The sequence below is a fragment of the Anarrhichthys ocellatus genome, unplaced genomic scaffold (genome assembly GCF_004355925.1).
Source record: "Anarrhichthys ocellatus isolate YVR2014 unplaced genomic scaffold, GSC_Weel_1.0 scaffold23, whole genome shotgun sequence".
Taxonomy (NCBI): domain Eukaryota; kingdom Metazoa; phylum Chordata; class Actinopteri; order Perciformes; family Anarhichadidae; genus Anarrhichthys; species Anarrhichthys ocellatus.
This window is the reverse complement of record NW_022280053.1, coordinates 1815545-1829800: the sequence shown is the minus strand read 5'-3', so window position 1 is coordinate 1829800 and position 14256 is coordinate 1815545. Positions and strand designations below refer to the sequence as shown.

Here is a 14256-nt window from a genome sequence, read left to right as displayed (position 1 = left end):
GAAAGCATTGAGATGGTGGTGGAATAGAAACAGTAAATCCTCTTGTCATAGAAGAAAAACAGATTAAGAAGGGGAAAAAAAAAACCCACAAACCCTAATGGTAGAGGAGATTTATTGCCAGGCACCATGCAGGGCCGGTCGGCCAGAGAGAGCGCGCCACCGGACTCGTACAGTAATGTGTGAATTTCCACTTCGGCTCGGCTGAATTAAATTTTTCCATTTAACAGGCTTATGGAGAGCTGTTGAGTGGTGCAGAAGATGGGCTCTGAGTGGGGATGGGCAGAGTGAGGTATCATGTCCTTAAAAGTGGACTCTTAAGGCCAGCAGACAAAGAGAGGACGACGGAAGAACTTCAAATGGTGTGTTTAGTGCACGTGTGTGTGCGTGTGTGTGTGTGTGTGTGGGTGTGTGTGTGTGTGAGAAAGTGGGAGTATTTACATTGAAGGTTTCTTGCGGCCCGGGTCCATGAGGCGCAGAGTATCCCTGATCACGCCCACTTTGACCTCTTCGTCAACCGGACTGGGAACGTATTCAAAAACTCCTGGTGTCACCTGAGACAAACACAAATATAGAGTTCAGCAGCCAACGATAACGATAATAATACTATGACGATACTGATGTTGACGTTCACTCTTACCTCTTGTTCGTGTTCGATTCTCATACTGGGGTTGGAGTTGACCTCCAGTAATACTGGCTTCAGGTTTTTCATCAGCAGGATGTCAAAACCTAATATCTAAGACACAAACACATCCTTAGTACATCATTTGTATTTATATTTTAGGATAAAGCAGACTGTAACTGTGTCACAACAAGCTATTATCTGTATAATTGTATAATCGGATTTCTGCAGAAAGTGGTCATCTAGTCGGCTTTATTTTCTGCATTAAGTTGTTTTCTCTTGACATTCATTTATTAACATAAATATACATTTAACTGTTAATGGTCTGGTTGGTTTTATCAATGCATAAAACAAGAGTGAACAGTGAATAAAAGTCTGAAATGCGACACGATTCTTATTTGCAGGTGATTATACACAAAATAAAATATAGTTATTGATATTATATTCCATTTCTGCCAATAGATCCCCCTGAATGCTACACGCTGTTCTTTTAAAAACGGGGTTTTACATGCAGAAGGAGGAGCTCCAGATGAAAAATAACCATGAAAACAAAAAGAGAATGCTGTTGAGAGAAGCTCACTTGGCCCAATTGGCTGCACTTTTGGGACAGTCCCTAACTTCAACTCATCAGATACCCGTCTACTGTCGAGTCACGCACAGCGCCAGGAAGATCAGTGAGGCTTGATTCACGCATTGAGCAACAAATGGTGAAAACAAATGAGAGGATATTTAGGAGGGACCTCACTGCATGTCTGAATATTGATCCTACTGTACACATTCTAGTCCTAACACAACGTTACCCGCCGCCACCCACCTGGAAGCAAGTGGGTCCCGGTTTTCCGGGCGGTATATCGGACTGATAGTAGACTCTGAGTTCAGGCACCACAGCGATGGCGGTCTTGATCACCAGAGCGATGATGTCCGACCACACCTTCTTGATGTCTACGCCTTTAGCCGCCAGCCTGTACAGCACGCTGGAGAGAGTGCGCTTGCTGCCTGTGCTCTGGCTGTCCGAGTGGACAAAGTTGCCACTGTGGACGTTGAGGGAGTAGTTTGTCAGGTGCATGAAGACGTGGCTCAGATTCTTCTGGCTTGGTTCCTTTACACAGTCAGAATAAGAGTGGCCTTAAATATATGTATCAAAGTGAATAAACTACTTCAAAGTAAAGTATTGACAGCATCGTCACAGCTACCTGGTAGGGCTCGGTGCAAAAACGCGTCAGGCCTTCCTTGGCAATGTAGATCTCCAACGGCTCCAGGGACTTTAACAGCACATAGAGGCGGATATCGAACTTGAGCTTGTCAATGAGTAGCGGCTTCTGGATGTACTCCTGGACTACAGCCTGTTTGGCCTGTGTACCCACCATGAGCTTTAGGTCACTAGGGTCACGAATGAGGTAGATGCCGTCCCCCTGAGAGCCCCCATCCGGCTTGACGATGAAGGTGGGGTTCAATGTTGCATCGCTCTCCTTCACCATGCGGATCTACAGCGGGGGTGGGAGCAAGAAAGGACGAGGTTAACAAAAAAGGCCTTGTGGGAACACTGGAATCCCACAGGTTTCACACACTGTGCCAAACCTTCAAAACAAAGATCCCTGAGTTTGAGGGAAGTCTGTTTGATGGAGCTTTGAAAGAGGTTAAAGCCGGGGCACGCAACTTTAGAGAAACCAGCAGCATTTTGAAAATATCCAACCTAAAAAAAATAACATTATCATGATTGTAAACAACAAACATGGCTATTGTTAGTCCTCATAGACTCCGGTCACGCACAATGACAACGCGGGCAGGAAGGTCATTCCATCATTTCACGAGGGCTGAATGAAACGATTGGACGGGATGATTACAGGCCTGCCAGCATTTGATTTATTGATCGCCGTCAGGATGCAAAGAGAATTTTAACAAATGTGAGAAAAAAAAAAAGAAAAGCTTCTCAAATAAAGTGCCACGTCCAGCTTTTAAAAAAAAATCATCACAGGTCCTTAAAAATGTGTGTCATCCATCATTCAACTAAACCTTTGAGTCAAGTGTACCAAATCAACACCATATATTATACATGCAAAGTCAAATCACAGCTTTATTATTCTGTTTCACTGAGATTTTCTTTGATGTAACACTCATCTGTGTTCGAATGCCTTTTCCTTCACACTGTGATACAGAAGTTTTGTGTGCTGTGAACTAGATCGGAGGGTTAACAGTGATATTCTGGTGCCCCCTGCTGGACAGAATGTATTGTTGCTATATATGATTTACTTAAATATAATTTTTTGACCATCTGCCCTTTCCATTGCATCAAAGAGTTGATTTAATTTTCCAAATAAAAGCGCACTGACATTGACAAACGGGAAATATTTGTCTCCCGACCAAAATTAACAACAAATATTTTAAACAGTGTCAGATCAATTTTCCTCCTTAATTGATTGACAGAGCATTTATCCAGATTAGTGTATTCTCAGTTCATTTAGGACTCGGTGGTGAATGGCACATTTGGTAACCGACTGTAACGTGCTTTCAACGAGGGAAGCTAATTCTTCCCCTCGTCTCTTCACGGCTCTACTTCCCCAGCAGACGTGTCTGCACTCAATGGTTTAGTTTCTCTCCAGAATAATCCCACTAGATTCAGCCATGTGTTAAGGAGTGTTAGATGACCATGAAGGGTAATATTCGTGAATACGGCACAGTCTGTTTTTGCCCCTCAAGGAGAGTGAGCAATGAAGCGAGCACACGTCACAGGAATAACAAGTTACAGTACACCATTTAACACACTACTGCTCGGCGTAGCATGGTGAGTATTTATAGAGAGAGAGAGACCAGAAGCACCGGTACTGTAAAGATAACAGTACACGCATTAGTTATTGCTAAAATGTGCCAAGTGTTGACAATTAAGAGGAAGCAAGATGGCAAACAGAAACCCTGGCTTTACTTTTTAGAGGCGTCTTGTATTTAAAAAGCCTTATCTGGGTAATGCATGTTGACTTACTAGCATGGCCTATTGGGGCACTTCAATGGAATGTAGCCCTCGCTAATGTTATTACTAACACCTGGTCTTACGCTGCTGTGTCTATTTAGCCTTCTTAGTACTGTTATCTTTATTTGTAGTATTGTTTTATCCGTTGCATGATTTATGTGTTATTTTGTCTGCACCTTTATATACGGTACCCAATGTCGTATGCACAGTGCACAGAAATACAGAGATTAATCCAAAGAAAAGCTCCACGTATCGTGCCCACTATCAGAACGCTTTGGTTGTGCAGCTATACCTGGGTGGAAAACTGCTGGCACTCCTCGGGCAGGATCCAGGAGCGGGGATAGAAGTCGTACTCTTCTGGGAACAACTCCTGCATCGTCCTCACCGCCCGACTCAGGTTGATCTTCCTCAGCATTTCCATCATTCCTGCAACGCACACCGCACCGTTTCAGATACAATAAATGGAAGAGGCTGACATGCAAGATATCAATAAAAAACACATTTGGGAGACAGCAGTCAAAGGAAGTTATACTGCTACGGGAAAGCAAATACAATCTGCAGAAGGACTAGAAGGAAGGCCAACAGACATGACCTTGTAAGGAGATATAACTCAATATGACACAAGTATCGTATAATGCACCGATAGTGCAAGATAAATGCAAGGAGACTCAAGTGACGTGCATCTGTTACTAATACAATAATCTCCAGAGTCTCTAAAGTAATGATGATTGCCACGGCATGAAAAGGTTAGCGCTGGAGCAATGAGGATCAGGGAGGGTTTAACTAAATCCCTCCCGCTGTAGTTACAGAATGCTGAATGCACTGCGAGATGAAATGAAGCCGTCTTCTCCACCTACGGTTCAACAAGCCTCGCTGTGGCCTTAAATCAACAGGAAAGGTTACAGAAGACGAGAGCGGCGGAATACCTGGGAACTTGTTCACCTGCCCCGAGACGATGTTTTCATTGTCGTGGAAGGAAACGCCGTGCCAGTAGATGTCACAGGGTGCTCGTCTTCCCAGAGGAAACTGAAGACAGGGAGAGAGAGGACAGGAACAGTGGGGGAATAAAAGATCTATTTAGACAATGAAAAACTCTTTTTGCATCTGTAAATGAGAGAAGGGGGGGGGTTCCTCTTGGTGATCCCAGAGTGCAGGGATAATCTTGCCTAAAGATGGGACTAGTGCGTGCTCTGTTGTGATGAACTGGGGAAAGAAGATGAAGCGATACTGTAAAAAGGGTTTAGAGAGCTGGGAAATGGCACAGCTTTTCTCCTCCATGCCTCTGCTCTGGCTCCAGACTCACACAATGCAAGTGTTTGGACCCCTGACTGACCTGCATGAACACCTGTTAAGACAGCGTCTACTATTACAGTACATTTCTACCACACGCTGCTACATCTCACTCCTATGCATCAACGCACAATCCGCTCTTTATTCTTTTAAACACATTCATACAAATGTGATCAGCTGTTGAGGTCTGTTACTGGGTGCTTTTATTACCAGAGTTCTGACAAATGTCCATTTGAAGTGTCTGCTTTTTAACAAACTGGCTTGATTCTGCATTTACACACACACAGCATTCTATTGAAATACAATAAACAATTTCTGCCAGCTCATTATTTATCAGAACTTGACACTGAGCTTCAAAACATTCAAAATTGAGCTGGGACGAGTTTAGTCGTGGAGTCTGTCTTTAAAGGTATGAATCTATATCAAGTTGTATCGGAAGGTCACCACTAGATTCTACACTCAAACAACCGCTCTCTGACAGAGTAGCATCTCATTAACGAGTTAGCGTGAGAGTGTGTGAAAACAGGGAAACCCTGCTCCACAGCCAGCACCTGCTATAAATACTGCCACGCAGATGCCAACGTAGAACTGTGTCATCGCATCAGAGAAGGAAGTCCAATTAACCCGAGTAGCTTCTACGGATCAGGGCCAAAACAGCCATCTTGACTACGTATGGAGAGATAGACAGAGGAACGCTTTCCACCCATTGTTGTGGACACACTCACGAGTGGGCCGGTCCGTTTTATTATATTATCATAATCTCAGTTGGTTATTATGTCCTAAATATGGGAGCCTCCAGGTGGCAGGCCTTTTATAATGCCTCAGTCTGTAGAATAATAATGGAAATGCCGAGCCCAGCGACTGAATGCACAGTTATTGGTCTCATTTTCTGAAGTTGTCACTCAGACCCTCAGACCGGCCGTTCTCTCTCTGCCTCGAGGAGGCCTGGAAGTCTATTGGATTAGAGGGCGCTTAAGGCTAATCATTTTCCACCGTGTAAGGCCGGATATGTTGAAAGTCAGTTGACAGCTGAAAACACTGCAGATGTAGAGACGTAGTCATTTGGATGTAAATGCAAATGAGCAACTTATCAGTCACTAACGTGTCTTAATAAAATCTCCATAACTGTATCCAGCATTCTATTTTATAATCCCACATCAGTGCTTTGAGTTACAACTTGGATTCCTCCCAATCAGTGTCCATTACATAATTGACGGACAGGGCTGCTGGAGTTTCAACCCCTTCAAAGATGTCAACAGGTACTTTCAAAAGCAGCACAGGATCCATGGCGCCCCTGACTTTGTCGTGGTAATGCATCGGCCTTCTGTCTACCGATACCGATACCGGACCTGGAAGGGTTTAAGTGTCACTGCCTGGTCAAGGGTGATACGTAGAGTCTTTACTTCATCGCGATGCCCTTCTTTACTCCTCATGCATAATGGAGACCATGTTAACGATAGCCGATAGCAGGTATTACCTGCATCTCATTCAAATGGACCAGGTGGTGTTTGTGGCTCGGAGAAAAGAAGAACTGGATGAATTAGCCGTCTCATAAATGTTTTAACGCCGTTCATTTAGAACAACTTTCATCCACACCCATCCTCTGTAATTTATACATTAGAGGCAAACTGGCATTGTCGGGTTGAAGGCGATCGTGTCATCGAATTAATAATGGGCCAAGTTTTCAATCAAGGACTTCTTCAATCATTGATACAGTAAATAAATACTCAATAAGAAAGGATAACAAGTCGTCATACTCTGAATTAGAGCTGCAACCATAATTTAAAGATTATTTTCTCAATAGATCACTCCATTTACAATTTCCTAGCCAGTGATTAGCTTGACTTTTAGCCTGCCACATGATCGGCCAAAAACTAATTTATCTGGTCTCAGAGATTAGAGTGCGAGATCGAAATAACAAAAATAGATATGACGAGACTCCGTCTAAAAACAGCTGTGACCACACTGATCCAATGCTCAGTGTCAGCTGTCCATACTATATCAATGGATGGACAGGTTCATCAACACTCCCTCACCCTATCCTCTTCAAATCTCCTTCTGACAGATCAGTTTGGCCACCTTCAGTAGTGTACTCGTGTATATTTTATGACAAGTACATGAAAACGTTTAAAAGCTGGAAAGCTGTGCATAAAGTACTGCGAATAAAAAAAATAAAGTATATATAACCCGTTTTCTTTGATTGCATTATTTAATTTAACACACAAGTGCACATTTTGCATTAAATAACTAGGTAAGTTAAGTTAAAGTGGGCCAAACGTTCCTGCACAGACTCAAATTTCAGTCCCTTTGTATTTTTTGTCAGACACACTGCCTCTTTTAACCCTAACCTAAAATTCTATTGTCTCTAACTGTTTAAAGCCCAGCAAAAAGCCTCATGTTGCCTCATGTTATGTGCTATGCAGATTGATATAAGAAATGTGCATTGTTGGCCTTTTCTTCTAGTTCTTCCCCACAGTGACACTTTGCTCATCACATCCCCGTGACCCGTCTCTGCAGACATTTACTTCTCAATGGCACATAATTGGAGAGCAATACGACAGAGGTTTCCATCCGTGCACGTTCGTGACCAAAGCCTAAGCTGGTTGTCATCCAAATGAAACACTAATGCAGCTGATGTCAGAGATCATCTCCGGATCAAGCCGCGCACTGCACCAGTTAAACCAGCACCTTGTTGTTCCATAGAAATACAACCTGTAAAGAACACTGAATAACATTAAACAAGGAGAAAGAAACGTATGTAGCACACCTCTTTCCACTTCAGCTGCTTGACGCTTAACTTGAGGGCCTCCAATGAAGTTTTGGCTTTGGAGATGTCCACCGTCACTGGTCTTCTCTTCTTTGCCAGTTTAAATCCGTCCTCGCGGCGTGTTTCTTGATTGTTTTTGGATGGTTGGATGTTTGCGTAATTCCCATTCGTCTCCAACTTGCCCTGCAGTATTTTCCCAGTCCCCTTGACATGAAGTGTCCGCTCGTGTCCTAGTACTCTGTTCAGGTTTTTTCCAACATGAGCAGAAACTACAGACCCGTGCGACACATCCGAGGTGTGTTTACCACAGGAGTTCTTGGCATCCTTTCCCAGCTTGCTTCGATTTTTAACCCTATATTTGCAGGTGTTGGACGCATCTCTGCCGGCTACAGTGAGGCTAGAAGGGTCTGGCGAGGCAGAAGCAGGGGGAGAACACACAGGCACCTGCTGCTCAGCATCCACACCCTCCTTCTCTGCATCCTCGCCCAGTGATTTCATTTCCTCCACTTGGATCTCTACTTTTACATAACGATCACTCATTATGCGGAACGCTACGAGTGTGCGCTGCTGGACAGGGCACAGTTGTGCCACTGAGTGCAACAATCCGAGCTAACCTTATCCTGAAACAATGCAGAACGCATTGCTAGCTTAGATGGCTATATTAAAAGCAGCAATAACAAGCTGGCGTTGACTTAACCTAGCTCTGCTAGTGGCAGCACTTGTAGCTAAGCTAGCTACTTGAGGCCAGCTAAACCTGACGTTAGCTGACATATGGGTCTACCTTTAACTCATGACAGACTTTACCTTTCGCGTACGGTTATCTACTGTTCTAGCGCTGACCAGCGGTGCAACGACGGCCACAGTCCTCTGCTCTCTGTGTGTGTTACCGTCGCTGTGTTGTCAAGCAGGAGAGCCGCTCAGCAGCAGCAGAAGGCAGAGCAGCTGATGCTGCGTTTAGAGCCCCTCGTAAACACCAGCTTTCCGAAGGCATGTCGGCTCAATTACTTCATCTCCATGCTTATCGCACATTAACTATAAATAGAAAACCAAACCAATACTACATAGAGCTGACTTCAACAATATGTGTGTATTGATATGTTGATTTTACAGGTTGATTATTAGTAATATAATCTCCTGAAGCCGTACTATTTACCCTTTCTATTGGTATCTGCTTTGAAATTGTATTTTGTCCGACAGCACGTGAAGGCAATGAGGGGATGCCATGTATCAGGGGCTGTGTCCCCCTTTCGAGCCAACAATTTACAAGTTCAATATCCTGGCAGGAACAACTGGCGCCTGAGAGCACCTTCCTTTATGACTGTCACAGAATTTAAACAAATAACACAATCAAGGAACGTCTACTTTGTGATTATCCACAATCAAACCACTGATGTAGCCTGATCAGCCATAGCAATCAAAATAAATTACACTTCTTTATTGTACAATGCAACCACAGCTTTATTTATTTAATGTGATTGGTTTGAACAGGATAGTTAGTGGACTGGTGTACACTGATATTAAGAAGGACCTTTGCTGGGGGGAAACTTTAGTAGGCTAACTGGACAACATTACATTTAAGTTGACATGACATGTTTCCCCTCTCACACACACACACACACACACACAGACGGACAGGAAGCACGGGCGAGATTTATGTCGGCGGTATAAAAAACATCTCACAGCTGAGATCCCGCATCTTTCCCTTTAAAGGAGCGCAGTGATGAGTCGCTGGGTAAGAACGGCCGTGTGCTCCTCATCGGGAGACCCACTGGCTATTTATTTTGTGTCACATTTCTGTCCTGGTTTTAATCTGATGAGACGGTAGAAGAAGATTTTTATCGCTACTAATGGGATTCACCTTGATTTGACCCTGAGGAGGAGGTCCTTAATGCAGGAATGCATATGGAGCTGAAATGTGAAAATGCTCAATTTCAAGGACGCACTCCTTTTTTTTTTTCCTCCGACTAATGATTTATGTTGAGAAATAGGATTACGAAGCCATCGGGTCAAATCCCGCGTCGTGTGAGACTCGTGGAATTTTTGCAGTTGAAGACAAGCGGGAGGAATTATAATGGTATATGATGATTAGACTCCGGGGTTTGGTTATTTGCGACGCGCGGCGTAGGTTTGCAGTAACGATGTGATCAGATTGGGATCCCTGGTTTCTCGCTGCGCTGCCTCCCAACACAGTCGCTCACAATGCCGAGGGCTCTGCGGAGACTGGTCCATCTGGTGCTGTTCTGTCCTCTGTCCAAAGGTCTGCAGGTATGTGTGGACAGCATGATGCCGGTCTGCTTTTTTTGGGGTTACTATTAACAGCAAATTACCCACAATGCATGTCAAACTACCAGGGCAATATCTTCTGCGTCCAGTGCACCTGCACATCACACAATGTCGTGAAAAAATGCAAAGAAGGGAATCAGAGGGTGCAGACCAACACATCATCTTTGTTTTATTCTAACATCAAGTGGCCAGCATCCATTTAGCCTGCACGGAAACTGGAATCCGATTGCCTGGATGTGTGTGTGGGCCTATGCATAATGGCCAATAAAGCTGATTCTGAATCTTGTTGTGCAGGCCTCAGCCCAGGCTACATGCATTGAGATAGGCTACTAAACATAAGTAAAGCCTACTTGTACTTTTTTTGCAGCACGTGTGCTTTTACTTCTCTAAGTACATTGTGTTGTACTTTAACGTATGTGGGATTTTGAAATGAGGGCTTTGACTTGTAATATAGTCTCTTATATTGATGCTACTTTTACTGAAGGACCTGAACACTTATGTCACCCCTGCATATCAGAGATGTTGGTTTTATCCTGAGGTCAAGTGACCAGCTGTTTCATTCATTGTGGTGTAAACCTGTTTTTATGATCAGTTGTCATGTCTTCTCAGGTTAACTGTGTTTCTCTTCTCCTTCCAATCCATCCTTTCCTCCATTTCTCTTCCCTCCACAGAGTCGTCTCCCAGCCATTAAGGTGAAGTACCTTCTCCTGGCATGGCTGGGCATCCTCATTGCCAGCTGGGTCATCTACATGCAGTATGCCTCATACTCTGAACTCTGCCGCGGGCATGTCTGCCATATGGTCATTGTAAGTTGAATCTCTCAATGCAGTGACAGCCAATGTTCATAACTTCATCAGTGTGATGGTGGTCCGGATGCTACGGGGAAGCAACACACACACACTCACATTTTGCTGCACAAAGCAGTACAGATATGATGTTTGTAAAATGTTGTTGTAGATGCAGCGGCAGATAAACGTTTTCCAACAGATTCAAGATGGGGTAACGCTATGAAAGCACAGGTACAAATCAATAGAGATTGGATTTGTTTTTAGACAAGAAAAAGAAGATGCAAGGCTCTATGTTTCATGAGTTACTGGGTGGAAAATGAACTGCAGATAGTTGTAAGGCAGAAACAGAAGAATACAGGCTACAATAATGCCGCAGTGAACCGCTTAGACTCCTAAATGAACGCGCAAGTACTCAAAACAAGGGGAAATATGGCAGGACAAATGGACGGGAGGTCTTTTGAGGAAGAGGAGGGACAGTTGGGCCTCTTCCTTCATACATGGCCTTTGAAGCTAAGTAAAGTTACAGCCTATAGCTAAACTCCTCTCCTGCTGTGCCCGGCTGTTTTCTGAGCTTTCCGGCCGTCGAGAACAGAACAGGCGCTGACATTCGATGAGACACCGCGGAACACGATGGCGATTAAGTGGATAACTACTCGAGAGGAATTGATGTGCAATGAAAGATCAATGATGTAACCTCATCATAACAACTAATCAGATCTTCACAACAGTTTCTGTGCCTCAGTTTTGACATTGTTAAATAACGTTGGAGAAAATGTAATAAATAAAGGCTAATGTGATTACACGGAAACGTTTCGTGTCGCCCGGATAAGTGCTGATGAGGATGGGAACACAATGGGATTTGATTTGCCTGTGGCTGCTTTGTATTTTGGTGACGCGTCATTAACGCGAGTGCTCTGAACAGGGAGGAGAGTGTGAGAGGGTGTCGGCAGAAATAACCTGCTGTAAGCCGACATTTGTTTTTACACAATAAAGCTGATTCTGATGTTAGATTGTGCACTTTAGAGGTGCTGGTAGAAAGATGTTGTCATCTTAAGGCGGAGCCAGACTAGCTGTTTCCCCCTTCCTATTCACCATACAGCACAGACATGAGACTGGTATTGATCTTCTGTAACCAGGATGGCACTTTGAGAGACATTTTCCAACACTGGTCAACAGGAGTATAGTCAATTAATTCCTTTGTTTGACTGATTCAGAAACTGTGCCTTCAAACGATCCGTCAGTGTGTCTGTACAGTTGTGATGCAACAACTAAACAATATATCGACCATTTCACAGTCTCTCTAAATGTGTCCCACTTTATTTCCTGTTGCAGTGTATGTCAATGAAATCCTCTTTTTAAACATTAAAGCATACAAACATGTTCTAGTAGAAACTCAGAATGCAAGTATGAATCTGAAAAGGAGCACGATATGTCTCCTTTAATAGATTTATACCTAATACAGATTTTGAATTTGAATTTTAAGCACTCACAAATCTAGCGCTGACCGAACTTTTTCCTGTGTTTAATGTAGTGAACTTCCTGTTTCCTTTTGCAGTGTGATCACTACCGGAGGGGCATAATATCAGGCTCGTCCTGCAAGGCGTTGTGCGATCAGAGAACTCTGACTCTGCAGCACTGCAGGTCCACTTCCTCTACACACCAGGTGACATAAACGCACACTGTCGACACACACCCACTTACAAACCAGGCACACTTTGTATGCAAACACAACTTAAGCATTCTCCACAAAAGTAACAGAAAAATATGACATCAAATTACAGACATAATTCTTTCGTCTCGTTATTTATTTTACTTGCAGGTGTACGGCGGACTGTGGAAGGAGAGAGCCGTTGTGATCAAGTGTGGGATTGAGGATCCGGAGAAGATTGACGGGGCTCCGGACTCTGTGCTGCGGCGGGAGATGAGCTTATTTGACAAACCCACTCGTGGAACCTCAATGGACGAATTCAAAGAAATGCTGCATAGTTTCCTCAAGGTCTTTTTTTTCAGCAATTACACATTTTAATATAATAATAATATATGTCACCACATAATACCTCCTTTTTGCAGGCTAACCTTGGTGAGCAGCCCTCTCTGAGCACCTTGGTGGACAGGGTCATTACCCTTGCTGATGTCAACCAGGATGGCAAAGTGTCTCTAGCAGAGGCCAAGTCTATCTGGGCTCTTCTCCAGATCAATGAGTTCCTTCTGATGGTGGCGCTGCAGGAGAAGGAGCACACCCCCAAGCTGCTAGGCTTCTGTGGAGACTTGTACGTGACGGAACACGTGGGCCACAGCTCCCTCTACAGGCTCGAGGTGCCTCATTACCTGGAGGCTCTGGTCCCGGAGGCCCTAAGCTCCAGCCTGAACCACTGGCTCGCACCGGCCTGGCCCCAAAGGGCTCGCATCACCATCGGCCTGCTGGAGTTTGTGGAGGAGGTCTTCCACGGGTCCTACGGCAGCTTCTTAATATGCGACGCCAGTCCTCGCCACGTGGGCTACAATGCAAAGTATGACTGCAAAATGGCCAACCTGCGCAGTGTGGCATCTGAGGCGGTTGTGCGGGGACATCTGAGAGGTCGGCGGTGTGAGACCAACGCAGACTGCACCTTCGGCCGGGACTGCACGGCCACCTGTGATCGACTGGTGAAGCAGTGTAACACGGAGGTTGTGCAGCCCAATCTGGCAAAGGTGTGTGTGCTTTTGCAGGACTTTCTGCTCTTTGGAGCACCTTCAGACCTCCGTGGGGATCTGGAGAAGCAGCTGCGCACCTGTGTGACACTCAGCGGTCTGGCAAGCCAGATGGAGGTGCACCACTCACTAGTCCTTAACAACCTCAAGACGTTACTGTGGAAGAAAATTTCAAACACACAGTACTCTTGAAAACCGGTTGAGATTATCCGAACCTGTACATCTACAGAATGAGTGAACTATGACATGGACACAAAGCTTTGCCAAATGTTTTAGAGGCTGGTGATTATTGGTGTATTTTTGAACTCTACATTGACTGTGAATAACAGGAAACTGTGAAACACTGATTATACAATATGAAACAGCTGAAGAACCAAGACTTTATTTTTTGTCTTTTGTTTTCTAATGCGTTATTTTGAGAAGCACATTTATGTTTGGACATAATGTTCTCAGGGCACTGCCTATAACTTTATCTGTAAAATAATCTGCGAGTCATTTTAGTTCTTAAACTCTTGTCTTTCCCTATTGAGGCAGAATGTCAAATTTGACACGGTGCGATTTTTGTACAACTGTAAATATTGGTGGAGTTTTCTTGTTCCGTGTGTAAATGAATCTCCATGTAAGACACAAATAACGGATAGAGTAATGTGTGTATACGGTAGCACCGAAATGTCCCTCCTGGTATTGATCTGATATCATTAATGTATTGAAATCGACCCGCACAGAGTTGTAAATGATGATCAGACGTTAAACTTGAATTAACTTTTAATCCATAAATAAACGTTAGTTGGTTTAAACGATTTTGAACTTTTTAAAGGTTTGTGCTAGACTCCTGAAATGTTGTGTGTATTAC

At 44.1% G+C, this 14256-nt stretch overlaps 2 protein-coding genes across 3 annotated transcripts in view; one reads left to right on the top strand and one right to left on the bottom strand.

The window, feature by feature from the left end:
• ttll11 (tubulin tyrosine ligase-like family, member 11) overlaps window positions 1-8579 on the bottom strand; it is a 19714-nt gene extending 11135 nt beyond the window's left edge. The window contains exons 1-8 of one of the 2 annotated variants that reach the window (XM_031860156.1): window positions 7642-8579; window positions 4511-4610; window positions 3877-4010; window positions 1984-2103; window positions 1813-1881; window positions 1434-1718; window positions 638-733; window positions 439-551 (exon numbers count right to left, since the gene is read on the bottom strand). In XM_031860156.1, coding sequence (XP_031716016.1) covers window positions 439-551; window positions 638-733; window positions 1434-1718; window positions 1813-1881; window positions 1984-2103; window positions 3877-4010; window positions 4511-4610; window positions 7642-8181 — 1457 coding nt within the window. In that variant the 5' untranslated portion in view covers window positions 8182-8579. Of the gene's footprint in view, window positions 1-438; window positions 552-637; window positions 734-1433; window positions 1719-1812; window positions 2104-3876; window positions 4011-4510; window positions 4611-7641 lie in introns of both variants that reach the window. The other variant, XM_031860155.1, reaches the window with a different exon arrangement.
• A 763-nt stretch (window positions 8580-9342) lies between these two features.
• On the top strand, window positions 9343-14203 carry dipk1b (divergent protein kinase domain 1B). Its single transcript, XM_031860167.1, has 5 exons — window positions 9343-9906; window positions 10596-10730; window positions 12268-12375; window positions 12532-12708; window positions 12783-14203. Exons 1-5 carry the CDS (start codon window positions 9841-9843, stop codon window positions 13593-13595), a joined length of 1299 nt encoding a protein of 432 aa, XP_031716027.1. The 5' UTR covers window positions 9343-9840; the 3' UTR covers window positions 13596-14203.
• The last annotated feature ends 53 nt before the right edge of the window (window positions 14204-14256 follow it).

Coding starts and splice junctions, on each gene's coding strand:
- dipk1b (XM_031860167.1), top strand. CDS start 9,841: ATGCCGAGGGCTCTGCGGAGACTGGTCCATCTGGTGCTGTTCTGTCCT. Junction 10,731..12,267: donor ATGTCTGCCATATGGTCATT/GTAAGTTGAATC, acceptor TTCCTTTTGCAG/TGTGATCACTACCGGAGGGG. Junction 12,709..12,782: donor TGCTGCATAGTTTCCTCAAG/GTCTTTTTTTTC, acceptor TCCTTTTTGCAG/GCTAACCTTGGTGAGCAGCC.